At 42.8% G+C, this 19,472-nt stretch overlaps 5 protein-coding genes and 2 non-coding genes across 11 annotated transcripts; 3 read left to right on the top strand and 4 right to left on the bottom strand.

Annotated features, from left to right (window-relative positions):
* The first annotated feature begins 422 nt into the window (after window positions 1-422).
* Window positions 423-5,366, top strand: gtf2f2a (general transcription factor IIF, polypeptide 2a). 4 transcript variants are annotated; one of them, XM_062446444.1, is made up of 10 exons: window positions 423-618; window positions 1,414-1,487; window positions 1,601-1,619; window positions 1,705-1,840; window positions 2,047-2,058; window positions 2,883-2,942; window positions 3,337-3,418; window positions 3,495-3,594; window positions 3,690-3,833; window positions 4,094-5,366. In XM_062446444.1, exons 1-10 carry the CDS (start codon window positions 553-555, stop codon window positions 4,214-4,216), a joined length of 816 nt encoding a protein of 271 aa, XP_062302428.1. In that variant the 5' UTR covers window positions 423-552; the 3' UTR covers window positions 4,217-5,366. The 4 variants fall into 4 exon arrangements, with proteins under 4 accessions (XP_062302428.1, XP_062302430.1, XP_062302429.1 ...); XM_062446446.1 differs by lacking the exon at window positions 2,047-2,058; XM_062446445.1 differs by lacking the exon at window positions 2,047-2,058 and having other exon boundaries at window positions 1,705-1,857; window positions 2,888-2,942.
* On the bottom strand, window positions 5,105-8,166 carry LOC134007202 (translationally-controlled tumor protein homolog). The gene is made up of 6 exons (XM_062446448.1): window positions 8,009-8,166; window positions 7,342-7,415; window positions 6,954-7,141; window positions 6,451-6,556; window positions 6,024-6,140; window positions 5,105-5,492 (listed from the first exon to the last, which is right to left on the bottom strand). The coding sequence occupies exons 1-6, from the start codon at window positions 8,034-8,036 to the stop codon at window positions 5,490-5,492; spliced, it is 516 nt and encodes a 171-aa protein (XP_062302432.1). The 5' UTR covers window positions 8,037-8,166; the 3' UTR covers window positions 5,105-5,489.
* LOC134007986 (small nucleolar RNA SNORA31) lies at window positions 5,660-5,791 on the bottom strand. The gene has a single exon (XR_009928097.1). It is a non-coding gene; the product is annotated as a small nucleolar RNA SNORA31 (small nucleolar RNA).
* Window positions 6,294-6,366, bottom strand: LOC134007985 (small nucleolar RNA SNORD58). Its single transcript, XR_009928096.1, has one exon. It is a non-coding gene; the product is annotated as a small nucleolar RNA SNORD58 (small nucleolar RNA).
* A 305-nt stretch (window positions 8,167-8,471) lies between the features above and the next one.
* On the top strand, window positions 8,472-12,171 carry chmp2bb (charged multivesicular body protein 2Bb). Its single transcript, XM_062447104.1, has 6 exons — window positions 8,472-8,644; window positions 8,850-8,941; window positions 9,069-9,263; window positions 9,709-9,811; window positions 10,033-10,139; window positions 10,320-12,171. Exons 1-6 carry the CDS (start codon window positions 8,614-8,616, stop codon window positions 10,431-10,433), a joined length of 642 nt encoding a protein of 213 aa, XP_062303088.1. The 5' UTR covers window positions 8,472-8,613; the 3' UTR covers window positions 10,434-12,171.
* Window positions 12,172-16,271: 4,100 nt separating this feature from the next.
* Window positions 16,272-17,562, top strand: htr1fb (5-hydroxytryptamine (serotonin) receptor 1Fb). The gene has a single exon (XM_062446970.1). It carries the CDS (start codon window positions 16,272-16,274, stop codon window positions 17,388-17,390), a length of 1,119 nt encoding a protein of 372 aa, XP_062302954.1. The 3' UTR covers window positions 17,391-17,562.
* A 205-nt stretch (window positions 17,563-17,767) lies between these two features.
* On the bottom strand, window positions 17,768-19,207 carry cldng (claudin g). 2 transcript variants are annotated; one of them, XM_062446316.1, is made up of 3 exons: window positions 18,996-19,207; window positions 18,617-18,867; window positions 17,768-18,303 (listed from the first exon to the last, which is right to left on the bottom strand). In XM_062446316.1, exons 2-3 carry the CDS (start codon window positions 18,806-18,808, stop codon window positions 17,866-17,868), a joined length of 630 nt encoding a protein of 209 aa, XP_062302300.1. In that variant the 5' UTR covers window positions 18,809-18,867; window positions 18,996-19,207; the 3' UTR covers window positions 17,768-17,865. The 2 variants fall into 2 exon arrangements, with proteins under 2 accessions (XP_062302300.1, XP_062302299.1); XM_062446315.1 differs by having other exon boundaries at window positions 18,617-18,846; window positions 18,996-19,205.
* Window positions 19,208-19,472: the final 265 nt, after the last annotated feature.

The following is a 19,472-nucleotide window of genomic DNA, read 5'->3' as shown; positions in this document are numbered from 1 at the left end:
GCCTAAAGATAGATGCCCTGTCAACACATCAAAACCATAAATGCTGGGAGGTGTTTAGACCTATAGAAATATTCTCTGAACAATTGAAGAAAGCACACAACCGTTGAAGAAAGCACAACAGATTCAAGTGCCATTGTCCAGTTTCCCCAATCGTACAGTGTATTCCTGACCTAACGAGCAGCAATAGATGCATGGATCATTGGTGCCCTCTAGAGGACATCACAGCAGAGGCTTTCTGTGATTAACGCTACTCTGTATACAATCTCCCTCATTGTATACTTCTCAGACAAGCTTAGTGTACATATGTAAATAGATGATATTATATCGTTCTGGCATGATGTTTTACAATTTACGTGGAACATCCTTGGTTTACTATTTTATGCAACGCAGTCCCTTTCACCTAGCTAGCGCTAAAATGTTTCATTCATTCAAGCCTCCGTATCTACATCCGCACTACATCCGGCAATTCTCTTCTATGTTGCACCTCACTGTTCTTCAGAGAAGAACGTATTTTAATGGTAACCGGGAAAACGTCACGGCCACTTTTTTAACATGTCAGAGAAATCAGAAGTGGATTTAACTGGTGCTAAACAGAATACTGGTGTATGGCTGGTAAAGGTAGGTTTGGTTCCAAAGCTTAAGTTAGCTTGTATATTGCAACAAATAGCTTCTAGCTACGCTACTAAGCTAGCTAGAGATAGCTAACTTTGCTACACAGTTATGATCACTAGTAGTAGCCTAGTGTAGAGTGTAGGCTACTGAATTACAGTTATTCTACTCATGCTACCCGGTACAAATACAGCATGCATGTAACATTTCATTGTGATACCAGCCCAGTAACCGAGCCTTAGTTAACTTATTCAATTCTAGGAGGAGACTAAGCAAAACAAGTTAGCTAGCTAGAGTAATAACGTTAACCTTGCATTAGCTCTATGATCGGTGATGATGGTTAGCACAACAGTGGCCTAGCAGAGGTGGAAAAGTACGGCGATAATCATACTTCAGCATTTGCCTATTAAACTAGAGATAACTGGTAATGTATCATGTGAAAGTGATAAACCGCCTATATAATTTTGCACGAGTAAAAGTCTTGAGTATATGACCTAAATGTAGCTAGTTCTAAGCTACTTTAATATTGTAGTAATATAACAAGAAGAGTATAATGAATTAACAACTGTCCAACTTTTTTTTTTAAATCTTAGCTTTAATGTCTGTGGTTTTGCTCTGTTGTCATTATGTTTTCTGGAATATAAAGCTACATTAAACTCACATTATGATAATTGGCACATTAATGCATCCCTGTTAATTAACTTGGATGCGTTCTATCTCCCTGTAGTAAATAGACATTACAAATTAACAGTTACATTTATTAAACCACCTACCTTAAATCACAATGTTTGTTTTTACTTACAGGTGCCCAAGTACCTGTCTCAACAGTGGGCGAAAGCGTCAGGCAGGGGCGAGGTTGGCAAGCTCCGAATTGGCAAGTATGTTATCCCGCCTATTTATCGATTTAGTGCTAAAGCATTATGTGAAAGCTGACATATACATGTCTATTAACACATAATAATCTAATCATTTTCTTCTTGTATTTTATCAGGAACCAAGGGAAAGCAGAGGTAAACACATCAAAGCTATGTCAAATTGCCTCTAAGTTGCTAGCACGACACAGCATTACTGAACAAAATGATTGTTCCCATATAGGTGTCTTTCACATTGAACGAAGAGCTAACTGTGATTGATGGTATCGACAAGACGGTGCGGGCACCTCGTGACCACCCCTTCACCATGCAAAGTGTAGGGGGTCAGACGCTCGCCGTTTTCACAGAATCCTCGTCAGGTGAGGAGCATCACCTAGTCACACCGTCACATTCAGCAAATTATGGATTGTGTGTGTCACTAATGTACGGTGGTCATAAAGGATCTATAATAGAGTGTTCCTTGGAGACCCTTGTTTTAAAGTGTCCACACTCAGTCTACGAAGTTGTCATGAATTTCAGGTTGATTATTTCTTGTGCTTTGTTTTGGTGTAATTGTGTCTTATAGAGCAGCCCAGGGGTAAGTCCTGTGTGTGCTGGTGGAGGTGGCCTCCCCAGTACCACATGTGCTGTGCTGCTTGCCTTGTTTGGCCTCTCCTAAATACTCCCTCATATCTAGCCTCTTCACCTGATCTGACCTGTCTCTCTCCTGCCTCAAGTCTCTAATCTTATTCCTCATCACTCCTTCACTCTCCATCTCTTTATCTTTTTTTCACCCCCCCCCCCCCTTTCCCTCTGATATTTGTTGGATTTGCACCAATCAGAAATCAAGCTTGTTTGAGCTAATTCCATTCAGGTTTGATGCTTGCTGTTGCCAGTGCCACCAGAGGACTCTCCTCAGTGAATCATCTGACCTATTCCTATCTACCAGACCAGTAGAGCTGGCTGTGCTGCTACTTCATGCACAAAAGCAAGCAAACAAACCAACCATTGAATCCTCATGGATCCTATCCTTTCATCTTTATTGATCTGGTGTGGTGGTCTTGATTTTTATGCATGGGCCTGTTACTTTTTGAATGTGCCTACACCCTCTCCTGCAGGCCAGTTCAGCACAGACTGTGAGCTGGTGGGGGCGGAACGCCTTTCTTTCGCGTGTCAAGAGTTCTCTTTGGCATCTGCTGGCATTTGTCTATGTGTGGTTTGGCTAAACGTGTGTGTGAGAGAGCGTGGCCTTCAGACATTTCACGGGTGGAAGATGGATGCTCTGGTATGCATGGGCCACTGTCTCAGCACTGGAGGGGAGCAGTCACTAAATCCTGGTGTGATGGTTCTTACTATCCGACCCCCCCATCCCCCCCTCCCTCTTCCTCCCCTCCCTCCCCCACACTCCCTCCTTCCCTGTAGGCCAGTTAGAAGAGAGATCTGATGGCAGCAGCTCAGTTGCAGGGGCGGGGGCAGGTCCAGGTGAGTGTCCAGTCCAACTGTCTCTCTCTACCCCGCCCTCACTGAGCGGCTGGGAGTACCTTGCCGGGTGGGGGGGGCAGGGGTCCTTCCCTGAAGGGCCTCTGACAGCCGCCCCCCACCCCTCAGTTACAGCCCCTGCTCTCACTACCGCTAGGCTGACGGGTTCACAGGAGAACCGTTTGTTGTCTCTGTTCACCGTCCAAGACCACGGGACACTCTTGTTCTGTGGACGTGACTGTCAACACACATCTAGCTGCCAGTGAAAAGGAAGAATTGTGCCCTTATCACACACACACACACACACACACACAATGCACACAAGCAGAGAAAAGTCCCTTTTGCCAGAGGAGGTAACAATGATGTCACCAGCGTTGACCACGTCTCCTCTCCACAGACAAGATAGCCCTGGAGGGGGTGGTGGTCCAGAGGGCAGAGTGCCGGCCTGCTGTCAGTGAGAACTACATGAGGCTGAAGAGGTGGGTGTACGATGCAGACACGCACATACAGAGCAAGGGCTTGGTTAGAAGAACTGATTGTGTGTGTCTTTTTCAGAATGCAGATCGAGGAGTCCTCCAAGCCTGTTAGGCTGTCCCAACAGTTGGACAAAGCTGTCACCAACAACTACAAACCGGTGGCCAATCATTCCTACAACGTAAGCGCTCCTATCCACACGTCCACTTTCTTGCTACTTCTGCACCTACCTTCCAGTGAAGTGAGTCAATTGTGTGTGTGTGTGTTTTTTCACAGCTGGAGTATGACAGGAAGAAAAAGGAGGAGGGCAAGCGAGCACGTGCTGATAAACAGCAGGTGTTGGATATACTGTTCTCCGCTTTTGAGAAGCACCAATACTACAACATCAAAGACCTGGTGGACATCACCAAACAGCCTGTGGTAAAGCAGCTTTTGGTGCTACAACCTCCATTGCATTATTACATGATAGCCTAGTCCCAAATGAGTTATGACATCATAGCTTTGTCCCAAACTTCTCTTCACTACTTATTGTGTGTTATCACATTGCTTTGTCCGGATTTTTAAACCCTTCGCGAGGGTTTGGATGCAACGAGGCATTTTAGTACGATTTCACTTCGCAGAAAATACTTTCAATCACAAACGTTTGGCCTAGAGATCCCATTCATCCGTTCCCCTTCCAGATTTACCTGAAGGAGATCCTGCGTGACATTGGCATCTACAACGTCAAGGGAACTCACAAGAACACTTGGGAGCTGAGGCCAGAGTACCGCCACTACCAGGGGGAGGAGAAGACGGACGAGTAGCTCACCCACCATGGGTGGAACTGGAGCTTGCTTCTGGTTGACCTACTCCAACCACCAGGGGACAACAGCGGATGCCCCTCCACAAGCCTATGAAAAGGGGGACAATGTTTTTAATGTTGAAGGGGTGCTTTTAGCATAGTAAAACGCATGTGTGTTTTACTGTTTTTATGTAGTGTTGGAAATGTAAACACTTACCCCACTGGGTATATTTTTATGTAAAAGCTAACAACCAAGCTACACATACAGAGCTATGTGTTCAGGGTCCATGGACCAGTCAGATCCCAATGCATTCATCGTTGCAAAGTAGGGATTGTATTGCTGACCAGTTGGATTAGGTGTGGATAAAACATTTTAAAAAATGAATCCCAATATTTGAAATAGATTTGGCTACAATACATTTTAGAAATTAACAGAAGGGTTTGTTCTGGTGGCTCTGCACACATGAAACTTTTTTTTTTACCACACCCTTAAGGGATAATGAAGCTCCTGGATTAAAGTCAACGTTTTATGTAATGACTACTGGAATAAAATCCAAATTTTTTAAGTGGTTTTATCAAGTTTACTTTGTTCAGCAGTGGTGAAATTACCACCTGTCAATTTACTCCTGAAGCAAAACTAGATTTAACAATCCATAATCTGTATTGTGTATCTAATGTACATTTCAAAAGGAAAAATTGTTTCTCAAGCTGAAGACATACAACTATAAATATGCAAAACACGACAGCCATTGACACTGACCAGTTCAGCATATCAACCTCAAAACTCCAGAGGAAGGGACAGGACATGGGTATGAGCATAGAACAAAACATTAAGTATATATGTATTGCTTTTAAACTATTGTATTGGTGTAATCCACAATAATTTATAGTAAAAGCAAGCACAACCAGATGGTGTTTCAGCCTTAGGCCCGTTTATTTAATCCACAACTAGTGTCAATGAGTCCTTTTGCGATGAGGGGTATATGTGACTGTACATCTGACATACACCCCCCCCACAAGCTTGCGTGGTTAAGAGTCCATCCAGCAGGGAAGGGTGGGAGGGGGCCCAGTTTACACTGATGCTGCAGCCATCAGTTTACCAACTGGACACAACGTCACGCCAGCCTCCAAGGGCCAAGCCAGGGAGACCGGCAGGGAATTGAGGAGCGTGGTGGGGTACCAAAATAAAATCAACAGCTTTTTCCGGGCAGCCTGGGAATGCGTCCATGATTCGGTTGGCGGTAACAAACAGGTCACATCCGATCAAGGCACTTCCAAAAGGGAGTTTTGATGATTTACTGTGGGTAGACGAGGTCAGAAGGGAGAGCGTCACACACTAGAATTAAGTATGGACTAACCTGCTAAACACAGAATACCTATGCCTTTTTACAATCTTACAGGAATGCCATCAAATATATAAGTTCATCAAGAAGACTCTGGTCCTTGATAAGCCAGATCAGACAGATGGTGTTCTCCTTTCATCTATCCAGACTGCCACAAGGCAGTCAAGAGAAAGTATAAGGAAGGTTGATTTGGCATCCGAGTGCAAACACAGAAGCTATGGTGATTGCAGCTTCAGGTCTATCAGTGGATGCTGGCCATTATACAACTACCGTGTTAAAACTATTCAAAATGTGTGTAGTAACTAACCCTAGCTGTAAACATGCATCTTAGAGGACTAATAAACAATGCCCTGAGTAACAAAGCAATACACATGTACCCATCAAATATATCCAGCCAGCCCCTCAGTATAGAATGGCAACACCAACGCCTGATCTACAGGCTGGCGTTAAGCAGCACCACAGGGGAAACTGAATAAGCTAACTTACAACTTTCTCCGCTTCCAGTCCATCCTTGAAGAAGAGCATGTAGGGTGTGACGCCATCCTCACGGTAGTCCAGCAGGCCGATCATACCGTCGGGGTTTTGGCCCTCACCCATGAAGAACTAAAAGAGGAAAATGCCAAATAAAGATTACCACGAGGAAATCCCTTACAAATTATTTTAAAGCATTATTTTAAAGCCCCCCCCCTTCAAAAGGAGGCCTGCAGCATGATCCTTTTCATATGGGGGGCCTATAATAAAAAAGGTAGGGAAGAACGTACTCAGATTTAACATGTTATTTTCATGGGTCAATACCTCCAAAGGTGTCCTAAGATTGTCATCACTGTACGTTCCATTTAAAGTAGTTGGTGCAGAATTACACACCATCGGTGCACAACATCTGGATATGAAAGTCAATGAAGGTGATTCATACCTGGTATTTGTCGATGTTCTCCAGGATCATCTTGACACAAGCTGGGGCCTTAGCCATGAAATCTTTAACTCTGTCTGGGTTGGTCTCCTCCAGCTTGGCCTTGACGCTGTGGATGATATGATACAAATACTTATTAAGCTGTCGCACATAAGGGGAAAAGATCTGGTTTCCTGGGTCATTTTCTATTTGATTCCTTTTGTAAATCAGCATCTTATGCCACCATTTGCCTTCATCCTAGTATGCCATGCCCTGATCATAGAACAGCCCTGCCCTGTTGAATCATAAACCGGTTTGTTCTGTCGTCCCATATTCAATCCGAGAAGCCATGTTTTAAGGCAAGCAGAAAGCGCAGGGACATCAATGTTGCATCACTATCATTAAAACCCAAGGCTCTCCACTGAAGTGGGAGGTTCAGGCTGTCAAGGATGCAGTGGACAGTCACCAATGACCTTAAGTTATAAAGCTTGAAAAATCCAAACATAGTGGATGTGAAACACACTTACTCCTTGAGGTACTTCTTAATGTAGCCGCTGTATGCTTTCTTGTCGTAAGGTGTGGTTTCCTGGAGGTTGCTGTTTAGGACGATGTCAACACCACTGACTGTGCTGCCAGCGCAGCCTTCGTCGCCCCCCTCTGCTGACGCATTGCCCCCGATCAAGGAATCGTCAATGTTGTCTGTTCTACTGGTTAGCTGATAAGTCACAGAAAACAAGGCACGTCATTAAAATAAGGCAATAACTCATCAACTGATGTTCAGCCTAGAGATACAAATATACATTTTAAAATAAGATTAAAATAACTGTCACGGGTCTGCCCTTTACTTGGTGAGGCTTGGGCTGGAAAATACTTGACTGAATAGATAATCTGAAAGCACGCAAATTGTCAACTCACCTTTCCTGTGACTTCATACATCATACCATCGGGTGTTTCTTTGACTTTGAGCGAGTCTGAAAACATCTCGTCTCCTGTTGAAGATTTTTTTTTAAACTGGTGAGTCATACATATCCATTGAAAGCATTGAAGTATTAGGACTCGGCACAAGTAAAACTGCAGCTGACTTGCTAACTAGTCAACCAGCCTTAAAGCATAATCTCGTAATTTCAGCACAGACATTTGTGAGACGTGGTCGTTGGCTGGTTAGCTGGTAACCTAAATCGCGTGTAGCAAGAGAAACTCCAGCCGTAGCATACTTTTATTCATGGTTTGTTACTCGATCTGAGCCGGTCTAGGCCATGCCTATCCTATGCTTCGTCATGATAAGCCTGCAGTTTTTGCCGCTAGTTCTGACGACCAGTCCATATACCGGTTAGCGGTAGTTAGCAACTGTACAAAGATTTCAAAATGTTCACCAAACCATTAAAAGCATCAACTGAATGTTAACTTTTAAAAAAGACCCCCAAATACTGTTTTTTGGGACTTTTGTTAACAAACATAACTCTTCTCGCCCCACAAAGGCACTTCCGGTACCGGTAGGCCTCAAATACAACGCTTATTTATAAACACCTTGTATCGATGGAATGGCTACAAAAAGCACACCAATATGTACAAGTATAATTACCGGTGATGATACACTTGTAGATGATCATTTTGCTGGAAAACTGGCGTGACGTTTAAGGGAAGATGTTTCAAGCTCCCTACTCGTCGAAGGACTCAGTGAAAAAGACCGATCACAGAGAATTTGCCAACTTAAAGACCACGGGGAAGTTGACGTCATCCTTAGTACACACCGTCGCCGCCTAGCGGAAAGTGTCAACATTCTTTCCTAACTTGTTTGAATGGATTATATTCAGAAGGAAACCACTTTATCTGAACAAGCACACACATTTCCCCACTCTTTAATACATATGAAATGACAACAAACTAAGACAACTGTTCCAGTTATGCTCAAAAAGGTCAGTATGGACATGAGATTGATTAATACTCGATTCTGATTGGCTTGCACTCTTTTCATTCAAGCTGCTCGTGCTTTACGTCGCAAACGACGAATCAGACTCCGTAACACACGGAGCTTCTCTAGCTCTTCCTGGTTGGTAGGAAACCAGGAAGTAAATAACAACTCGGTTCTCCGACATATTTTCGTGGCACTAGTTATCAGCTTTTACTGTGAAGCGCATTGACACGTCGTACATCTACACAAAAAGAAATAGTCGCCAAGCAGTAATAATGGCTTTTTTTAAGAAAAAAACTGTTGATGGTAAGTGAGCCCAAGTCTACGGAAATTAAAATGGTAGCTAATGTTAGCTAGCTAAAGGCTATAGCAAGTAGGCTACGAGTACTCTGCAATCATTCAAGCTTTCGTCTGTTAGACAGCGAACTGAAGTTATATATATATAGTTCTGTGTTTGTGTGATACTGAAAATGGCAGATTATGGCTTAACATCATGGAATCTATATCATAGACGTCATCAAAGAACAGACCAAAGAGCTGAAAGGAACTCAAAGACAGATCACCAGAGACAGATCTGCCCTGGAGAAACAAGAAAAACAACTGGTGAGTCAGTGCAAATCAGTTATTAGTCATTCCAAATTCTAGAATGTAGTACATCTGTGGGTTGTCAAATAAATGTTGAGTAAGAATGCTGAATGAGTATTTGGTTACTCTTGTTATGCCGGCACAGGAGATGGAGATCAAGAAGATGGCTCGAACAGGAAACAAGGAAGCATGCACCATCCTGGCCAAGCAGCTGATCCAGCTGAGGAAGCAGAAGAACAGGACGTACGCTGTCAGTTCAAAGGTCACTTCCATGTCCACTCAGACCAAGTTGATGCACTCCCAGATGAAAATGGCAGGAGCTATGGCTACCACCACCAAAGTAAGACCGTGTGTGTATTCATGCCTCAATTGATTATTGACTTGGTTAACCCTTGTGCTGCCTTCGGGTCACATGACCCAAAGGTTCATAACGAACCATCGTTGTGTTTACCCAATTTTACCCAATACAAAAACAAATAAAAATAATTTTCTTTTAACCTTCGCAATGTGGGGGGTCTGAGACAGCCCAACGGTTAAAAGAAAATGCTTCACTTTGTTTTTGTATGCGGTAAAGTTGTCGCAATACGACGGTGGGTCACAATGACTGATGGGTCAGAACGACAAGGGTTAAAGTCAACTTTAAATATCACCAACCATTATTATGGATTTTCTATCTGTCTAAAAGAGTGTAACTAGCTGGCATGGTGTGTATGAGAAGTGGTGAGCACTTGTTGTCTGTAGGTCAGAGGGTGTGTGTGCTTTAATAGGCTTTCCCTCCTTTTCAGACTATGCAGGCAGTGAATAAGAAGATGGACCCTCAGAAAACACTACAGACGATGCAGAACTTCCAGAAGGAAAACATGAAGATGGAGATGACAGAGGAAATGAGTAAGACATTACATTTGACATTTTTTTATTTAGCTTTCATCCAGAGTCACATAACAATATAGTGCAAATACACAGACCTCACATTACCATACACAAATTACATTGCTTTGTTCCTAGACTTCATGCTGGGTTTAAAGTTCTGCTAGAAGCAATGTTGCTTTCTTACAAAATACACTTTTCAACACTGTTCAATAGTATGTTGTGCATGTTTTGCATTCTAGTGAACGACACTTTGGACGATCTATTTGACGAGTCTGGGGATGAGGAGGAGTCTGAGGGAATAGTCAGTCAGGTCCTGGATGAGATTGGCATTGAAATTTCAGGAAAGGTGAGAACCATGTGAACGTTGAGGACAGTGTGGTCTTCACCACACTGTCCTCAACATAAACAGTTGTCACTCTGCTGTAAAACATCTCCACTGACAGTCACTGCGGTTAAACAGGAAATATTCCAGTCCTGTTCTAGTTGTACATGCTTGGTGAACCTAATGGTTTGTTAAATTTCCTAGATGGTGAGCGCACCCTCGGCCAGCAGAAATCTCCCAAGTGCTTCTACCTCAAAATCAGCCGGCATCTCTGATGAAGAGATTGAAAGGCAGCTCAAAGCGCTTGGAGTGGACTAAAAAACACACGCTTAGTTACACACACACATACAGTCACAGACACATACCTTCATGCTATACATACACACACTCAGTGCCTGGATACATGCACTACACAAACAGCAAGTCTCATGTTCAGCATGTAACCACCAACACTTCAAGCACACACACAATGTTCCCCTTGTTGAGTTTCTCACTCTGACTTGCCTTCTCTGGGATAACAGTAGTGCCAATAAAGGCACGTACCATTTCATTTTGTTTTAATCTTCATGCTATGGAAGAGAGAACCGGTTTATTCATTCGTTTTTTTGTTTAAAGTAAAGCTAATATCAGGTTCAGTGAAAATACTTCACTAAAAAGGCTTTTAAATCCAGTACCAATGTAATCACTGTTAAGAAAACAGGTCCAGCATGAACCTTTTCATTTAGGTAGGGGTGGGGTCTTTTTTCGGCTATTTATCACAATGCTACCTTCACAAGTAAGACTCCTGTCCTTCACATTGGTCACTTGAGGAATAATATGTGGGCTGGATGCATTGGAGTGGTTCAGGTGGAATTTTGGAAATGGTGGGGTTAGTCCAAAGTAGGAATGCAATTAGATGGTATAGGCCTACTGGTGTTGGTGTATACTCTTGTGTAGAGATGCGTAATTTTCTGCCACGCTGGTGTTGCGATTTTAAAGGAAGAATTTTGCATGTGTGTGCAACACACTGGTTGTTGAACCTCATAGAGTTGCTGCTCTGTGTTCTGAAGCCCTGTATAACTTTGAGCTGGCACATGTACCCAGTAAATCAAACCCATCCCTGTCCCAGGCTAACCCCTGTGGAAATATGAGAAGGTACGCTGTAAGCAATATGGTGTCTGTTATACAAGCTGCCATTTTGCGGTCAATACTCCAATACAATCAATACTTTGGCATGATAAACTTCACTTGACCGAAAAGCAAGTTACAGGCCTAATTATTTAGCATTCATTCTAACACACGTCATTATATGTTCTAACACACTAGTATCTAGGGATAAGGGGTTAGGGGTTGATTTGGGAATTGGTAGAAGATTGCCTCCAAGGACAATTATGCCCAGTCAGCTTAGTCTGTATTCTGCACTGTCAACACCTAAGAGGAGTGTGCAACACGCTCATGAAATATAGCAAGTAGTTATGTGCGGGGGGTGCATGCAATACGTGAGAAAATGAGAAACATGCTTGTTTTGCCTAATGTGTATATAGTTAAAATGCAGATTGAAATATGCAGACACTTTATAGCTAACTACCATATCCTTGGTTTTTTGTTTTGAGGAAATAATATCAAGCACTTCAGTTTGTCATCTGTATATTGTTGCAGCCAGAATCTCAAGTCATTCCAAAATTCCTGGAATACATGTCCTCAAACTAAAAACTCACTGGAGAAGTTACGAGGTCCAAGAAGTTAGAGAGACAGCATGTAATGGAAGGAAGACTTAAGATTGCTAACAACCTATTGAGAATCATAAGTACTGTTTATCTGATATATTAAGTATGTTTTATGTAACAACAGGTTGACAGAAATATGTGTAACATAGGCAAAGACTTTTAAAAAGCACTTATTTTCATGTTTTATTTAATTGAATGACAAATCTAAATTTTTTTCCTTCAAAGTTTTCCTTTCATATTCATTTCGTTTTGTAAAAATTGCTGGTGTGAATAAGGAAAACATAGCGGTAGGCAATGGGATTCTATATCATGACTTTTATAATCTACCAAAAATAAAGATTTTATTTGTTTCTTTGTGTGACTTATACTCCCTAACAGTAAATGAAGTGACCTTGCGGGATGATAAGATATCCAGATTTTCATGTCGACTTGACTTTTCATTTTCAACTGCTGGCCTCAGACCGGACGTCTCTCCTCAGACCCCAGGCTGTGATTGTATGACTGATCTGCATGTATCAATGTATGACTGACTGCCTGCAGCTACACCTGCATGAGAGGGGCCTGAGAGAGAGGTCTGCAATTGGAGCCATCTCGGAGAAGTGAGATGGTTCGATTGCATTCAGGCTCGATTGCCTTACCCAAAGATAATGCTCATGATAACACGTGTACAACACGCAAGGTGATTGAATCGATATTGAATACAGACTGTTCTCGGGGGTTAACGTTAGTTTGGAATGAAAACAAGTTATCCTTTCAGGCGCAGGTAAGGAACGACATTTGGGAAGGAAGGTGTTCGAAATCCTTGTTGCAAAAAGGGCTGCAAATATGTGTATGTTTTGAAGTAAAATCTTCCCAAATATATAAGCAGCCTAAATATCAAATAAATGCAAATCTTCAAGTGCGCATGTGCGCATCCCATCGGAATGTTGAGTGTCCTGGGGAGAGGTGGAGGGGGGTGGACCGAGCATCTTGAGCCAGTTTGTCTTCACACACAGCGCTTGACGTCAATAAATATTCGATCTGATCAAGTATCTCTGTAGAGCACACCAACGCAATCTCCAGCGACCAAGAAAGAAGACGATTCTTTGGTAAGTTCCTAAATTCCTTACTTATTGTGAAAGAATAATATAATAATAACATAGGCTGACCAGACATTAACTTTCTGCTGCATTCTGCATATTTTTCTTTTTTTGTGTGTGAGAGTAATTGGGATGTTGGAGGTGTTGGCACTTCTAATAACAATGAAGACAGTAGCCCATTTCTTATGCACTTCAATAGAACGGCATGGTGTGGGAAAAGACGTTACAACTTCCACAAGTGGTTTATGCTATCACACAACTAATGATGTATCATCGTGCTATGTTCGAACTCAATGCTTTAATTGGACATGCTGACAAAATCTATAGACCGAATAATAAAATCGTCGGGGACTTTATTCTTTACTAGAATAATCTAGAATAATCTGTGTTACATTGACGATACCGCACGTCCTGTTTTAGTCCTTGTGAGACCGTTTGTCTATACTCATATGTTTTAATGACAGACCTTAAGCAGATCAAATGCACTTCAAGCAGTTGTATAGTTTTAGCTTGATCTTTAGCAAATTGTAGGATAAAACGGTTTCCCGGTAGAGTAGTGGAAGTATAACTATGCTAATTCCTTATTTGGTAATCAACTGCTATTTCACTCCCCACAGACTCTGGCTTTTGAGGTCTGAGTGATAGAGAAATGTCTTCCATGTGGCAAGAGGGCATTACAGATGACATCTCTCATCCTCCTTAATTTCCTCTTACCGCCCCCTCTTTAAGAGTATGCAAGCTACAGCAACTAGTTCCATTGTAAAGTATGCATCATGATCATCTTAAACTGTCTTTGCAGGGAGCATCCATAATTTCACGTGGGAGCAGCTAACGTCCCTTAACAGGAATCCCATGTGAGCTCATATCATGCTACGCAGCACAGCTCGCAACAGACTGCCACAGGATCTTGAGCTCATCAGTGGGTTTTGGATGAGGATCCAATGGTGATTAAAGGTCTCTTATGGTACCATGATGGGATCTGCTTCACACTACATTAAGCTAACAGAAGGGGTGAGAGAGAAAGAGAGAGAAAAAGAAAACTAATGCAAGTGATACATTGTGATGTGATGATACACCTCATTTTCCATATCTACCAGGGTGAATGTCACTCTCGATACGGAAGCTAATCTACCCTATAAGCCACTACGATAAGCATACTTTGAGCCAACCTTTACATTTGTGGGGAGGTGTGCCGCATCACCCGTCTAGCCCAAGACCACATCCAACCCTAAAATTGTTTAGATTTGAATTTAAGAACGCATAAGAAGAGCCTCAGTACTTCACTTTATAGCTAACTGTTAAAACAATTGAGGTCTTTTATGCATATTACCCTCTGACACCCTTCTCCTATAACCTTAGTGGTGAGACCAGACCGCCACTGTTTATCAAACCCAGCTCCAATTCATACTTGTTTAACACTTAGGGAAAATGTATGAGTCAAACGGACACAGTGTGTTCTCTTCACCCCTGGGGTGTTGCAGCCACAGATGATCTTACCACTTAGCATGTGTGGCCTGCATCTAGTTAAGTTTGAATGTTAAGTCTCGAATCGAGACCATTATACTGTATCCATGTGCACAAGATGTTTGGAAAAATCTTCATCTTGTCTATCTGAAAGCTCAAAATTGTACTGGACCAACTCTCGGAGGTCCATGGGTAGTGACTCGCTAGGTTTTCTCTGAGGGGAGTAGATGGAGCTTTGAAGTTGTTCTTTTATGCCATTCACCCTCTGTGGCCTCTAAAGAGAGGACTTGATGGACTGCCGGTTCACTCATAATGGGGTCAGACACACACATGCACTTTTAGATACATAAGGTTGTGTCTCTTGTCGGGATTTGTCCCATCAATAAAGTTACTTTAAATAACACATCTGTGTCATCATGTCACAGGAGAATCTGCAGTACATCATTCCCTTTTTGAGGCTACATACATACGTACTGGGTTAACTGAGTGACTGAGACTTGCTGAAATGTACTCACCCTCATAAATTGTAAATGTGTATAGGTTATGGACAGATTGAACAAGACATATTTGATCACATTGTGATGAAAGGCAGAATTCCCTAAGGAGGTCAGGCCTAAAGAGATGGCAAAAAACTGTAAAACATACAGCTACAGTGAGAGTCTACTATTATTGGGTTTTGACTGCTCAGAAATTGCAGCAAACCAGACACAGTGGTGCAATTAAAGTGAAATATTGGTGTGAAATGTTTCACCTTCATACTAAATGTACATGTCCTTGTACTATATATTTTATATTTTATATAACTACTCTTGTAGGTTAGTTCAATAATAAAGTGTATAGCTGTTATGGTGTAATTAGTTCAAATTCTATTCCTGGGGCTCAATAAATAACAATGATAGTCAGAGTACTTTCTAAATCAAACATCACCTAAACAACCCTTCCTGATTCCATTTTGAGGTCTTTGGGAGATTTTCTGTACCAAAAATCTACCTTGGTTACATAATCAGAGTTCAGAAAGCATAATCATGCACACACATTAATTAGACAAACATGGAGTTTAGACATTTCTCTCTTTGTCTTGATGTGCACGATTGACACCCATCAGTAAAACCTGTGAGAGCAGTGACGGTGGCAAGCCATCTGGTTGTACCAGGCTGGTTTATATGCCTGCAGGCCTTGCCCTATGATTGCCACAAGGCCACCTGCTTCTGTGATGGAAGGCGTCAATTACACCAGGGAAACTAGCTAACATGTCACACTAGATGACACCATAAACTCTCCTGCCAGGCCACTAAGTGAAGAGAATACTGACAAACCAGAGAATTCCATTGATGGGTGTCCACATGAACTACAGAAAGTTTCCAGAACATTTCGTTCACCGGCCATTTTAGTGTATTTCTGTGTATATTTCAAAACCAACAGGCCGATATCCACAGAGAATCCCCTGCAATTAGATTCTGGCTTCAGGTAGCTGCCAGTGTTATTTTCGGCTGGCATGTTGAAATCCTACCCTTTGCATAAACAGAGATTTTTGCAGGCAGTGACGGTGAGTCAGGGGGATCTACTGCTCACCAGACACACCTTGGCTTTGATGGCACAGGTGTCAAACTCGTGCAGACACCTGTGACTGATGCAAGTGTACTCTGCTGCCGTCACACCTGCCACCTGCCTCATTATCCAGGGATAGCTAGTCTGTTCAGCTAGTTCTGATATCCATACTGATATCTATGTTGACAGCAGATCATTCAAGATGTGGTAGAGAGGGTTCTTATGGAACAATATGATGTGGACCGTCACTACATGTTCCACTATTCTACATGCAACAATGGAACATTTTATACTGACTTTCTGTTTAATGTTCCTTTGTTAGATCTCACATGAAGCCCCTTTCCATGTTCAGACTCAACATGGACCTTTCCAACTTCTCCAGCCTATCCCTACCTTATACTGAGCCCCAGGCTTCCAGAAGCAACCTGTGGAAGATCCTGCTCACCCTGGCCCTTTCACTACTAGCGGTGGCCACTACCTGCATCAACTCTTTGGTCATTACAGCCATTGCTGTGACCCGCAAACTCCGCCAGCCAGCCAACTACCTCATCTGCTCCCTGGCTGTGACAGACCTGCTGGTGGCTGTTTTGGTCATGCCTGTTAGTATCGTCTACTTTGTGGAGGAGACCTGGGTCCTTGGTCCAGCCGTGTGTCACCTGTGGCTGGGCATAGACGTCACCTGCTGCACTTGCTCAATCCTCCACCTAGCAGCCATTGCTCTTGACCGCTACCGGGCCATCACCGATGCAGTGGAGTACGCCCGCAAACGCACCAGTCACAGGGCTCTGGTTACCATTGCTGCAGTATGGGTCATCTCTGTGTTTGTGTCACTGCCCCATCTGGTGTGGAGGAAGAGGGGCACTGACTGGCCTGAGTTGATAGAGCAGGTGGGAAATGGACAAGAGGTAGAGGATGGAGGGATGATGGTGGACGACTCATGCCTCATTGAGCATGATCACGTGGTCTTTACTCTCTACTCTACCTTCGGGGCGTTCTACGTCCCACTGGTTCTCATCTTGATTCTCTACTACAAGATCTATCGTGCCGCCACAACACTAAGCCACCGCCGCGAAGCTGGCCGCACCCCCTGCCAGCACACCGTCACCAGTCACATCCTTCCTGCGGAAAATTCAGACCGAGAGCTGCCCCTTAGTCCTGACACCCTCAGTCCCACTGAGAAGTCCTTCTCCGAGTCGTCTGTAGAGGGGGACCATGCCCGTATCACCACCAACACCTTCCATCCACTAAAGGCCAGGCAAAGGAGGGCTCAGCCTTGGGGAAGGGAGCATAGAGCAGCCACCACCCTCGGCCTCATCCTGGGGGCCTTTGTTGTGTGCTGGCTGCCTTTCTTTCTCAAAGAGGTGGTAGTTAACACCTGCGAGTCTTGTAGCACCTCTGCTGCGCTGGCAGACTTCCTCACCTGGCTGGGCTACCTAAACTCTTTCGTCAACCCCCTTATATACACAATTTTTAACTAGGACTTCAAAAGGGCTTTCCAGAAACTTCTGCGATGTGTTCACTATTGAGACCAATTTGCCCTGATATAATCTTATGTATCTTGCATTAAAACAAAAGTTCAGATTCATTCAATGTTGTTGTAATGAAAGTACTATAACTGAGCTATTCATCTTACATTTTAATTATGCATGTGGGTTCAATAAATCTTTTATACAATTGTATTGTAGAATTAGACATGCCATTGTTGAGATGTCATGAAAAAAAAAAATCTTGATTTTGCACTTGACCAAATCGACAGTGCCCCTTAGAGGCTAAACTAGCAACTGCTACTGGTAGACCTCAGTTCAAAATCTGAAGTCAACTCGATTATACATACAAAATCATTCCAAGAGCCTGCATCATGTAAATACGTTTATTGTTTATACAAATAAGTGGCACAAATGTAAATAGTAAAACTTGTCTTTTTTTTTAAAACCAGGGCTGCAGCTTAATAGCTCAAAGATATGACGTTCCGTCCTTTCTGTGATCAGGAGCGATTTTGTATCTGGTGGTTTCTTCAGCTTTGTTTTGTTGACAGGAGCTACAAAGGAGCCCCCCTCCAATCACCATGAACACAGCTGAAGCCCAGCCAATGAAGACTCCTGCCCCCAACTCCCTCTTCATGGCTTCGTGTACAAAAGGGTTGTAGAAATCGGTAATGACTTGATGGGCGGTCCAGCTAGGTGGAATCAACCCCAGAACACCTGCAGTGAGGAATAGAACCCCTGCTGTGATAGCAACTCTGGCCTTGCCCGAACCTTCCTCCAGGCAGTTGGTGCACTTCCCCCCAGCGATGCCTGCCAGACCGGCAACTATAGCGACCAATAAAGAAATAACCAGAATGGCCCTGGATGCCTTAAGGTCCACAGACAAGGCCAGCATGGAATCATACACCTTAGAATCAAAAAGAACAAACAAATGTTATTCATGTACATAATTTATGGAAGCATTTTGTGATGGATATTTAAATTACTGTAGTTTGATGGGAATTGCAAAATTGTCCTGCAGGTGACCAATAAAGTGATACTGCATATCATTGGACATTACATCATTGGACATTACACTAAAAACATTTTTTTTATCTAGTTCAACAGCATTACAGTAGTCACAGTCATGTAACAATGCTATTCCAACACCTGATTTGTAAGATGCAACACAAGGACACCAAAACATCAATATCAAGTCTTTCAAATGATGACAACCCCACCTTGCACTGCATCTGTCCCGTGCTCTGAACCACACAGGTCATCCACAGGCCTTCCCAGTAGATCTGGGCTGTAACAATGTTGTTGCCAATAAAGGCTGTGACTTTCCACTGTGGCAAGGCACAGGCCACAATTGATCCCAGCCAACCCAGGATCCCCAGGGCCAAGCCCAAAACCTGGATCCCGAAAGACATGCTCAAAGTCCGGAAGTGTGGGTGATGGAGAATCAAACCTGGATTTGGAAATGCAGAGACTACGATTTTTAAGTGGCCTAGAAGGTGACGCATACGTAAACACAGTAGTTAACATTCACATGATAAGTGCAGCATCGTCATTTTGGATCCCTTGTTTCAAAAATGTTAATTTAAATGGCTTTGTTACCTTTTCAAATTGGCTGATTTACACGTGCCTCCGCAGCCAGTGGTCTCTGATCAGAACTCGAGCTGCACGCATTACGTGTGTACTAAAACACCAGCGGAATTTTTATTCCACCGTGATCACAGTTTATATTATCCCGTTGCCAGCAACTGAGTAACCCCTACGTTTTCAAACGTGTGTTTTCCTGACAAGAACGTATACATTATGTTCATGTTGGCTGATGTTATATTGGTTGGAATTTTAGGAAAGCAGCAAATGAACAATCTACAACAGGTGTTACAAATTTGGTAATCAGCGATCAATTAGAATGACCAATCGTTCAAAGGCAACGCACACGTTGGCATTGGAGCTTAAATATTGTAACTAGAATTACACTCTTCACAACTAGTCAGTAGTAATATATATAGTAGTAATATATATAATATATATATATATATTTATATATATATAATATATATATTGGCGATATGCATTATTTAA

Source organism: Osmerus eperlanus, chromosome 21 (assembly GCF_963692335.1).
Source record: "Osmerus eperlanus chromosome 21, fOsmEpe2.1, whole genome shotgun sequence".
Lineage (NCBI taxonomy): Eukaryota > Metazoa > Chordata > Actinopteri > Osmeriformes > Osmeridae > Osmerus > Osmerus eperlanus.
The sequence above is the reverse complement of the archived record's forward strand: the minus strand, read 5'-3'. Positions and strand labels throughout refer to the sequence as shown.

Coding starts and splice junctions, on each gene's coding strand:
- gtf2f2a (XM_062446444.1), top strand. CDS start 553: ATGTCAGAGAAATCAGAAGTGGATTTAACTGGTGCTAAACAGAATACT. Junction 619..1,413: donor CTGGTGTATGGCTGGTAAAG/GTAGGTTTGGTT, acceptor TTTTACTTACAG/GTGCCCAAGTACCTGTCTCA. Junction 3,595..3,689: donor TGGCCAATCATTCCTACAAC/GTAAGCGCTCCT, acceptor GTTTTTTCACAG/CTGGAGTATGACAGGAAGAA.
- LOC134007202 (XM_062446448.1), bottom strand. CDS start 8,036: ATGATCATCTACAAGTGTATCATCACCG. Junction 6,557..6,953: donor ATTAAGAAGTACCTCAAGGA/GTAAGTGTGTTT, acceptor TATCATCCACAG/CGTCAAGGCCAAGCTGGAGG. Junction 6,141..6,450: donor AGAACATCGACAAATACCAG/GTATGAATCACC, acceptor TTCCTCTTTTAG/TTCTTCATGGGTGAGGGCCA.
- chmp2bb (XM_062447104.1), top strand. CDS start 8,614: ATGGCTTTTTTTAAGAAAAAAACTGTTGATG. Junction 8,645..8,849: donor TAAGAAAAAAACTGTTGATG/GTAAGTGAGCCC, acceptor TCTATATCATAG/ACGTCATCAAAGAACAGACC. Junction 9,264..9,708: donor CTATGGCTACCACCACCAAA/GTAAGACCGTGT, acceptor CCTCCTTTTCAG/ACTATGCAGGCAGTGAATAA.
- htr1fb (XM_062446970.1), top strand. CDS start 16,272: ATGGACCTTTCCAACTTCTCCAGCCTATCCCTACCTTATACTGAGCCC.
- cldng (XM_062446316.1), bottom strand. CDS start 18,808: ATGTCTTTCGGGATCCAGGTTTTGGGCTTGGCCCTGGGGATCCTGGGT. Junction 18,304..18,616: donor CGGGACAGATGCAGTGCAAG/GTGGGGTTGTCA, acceptor TTTGATTCTAAG/GTGTATGATTCCATGCTGGC.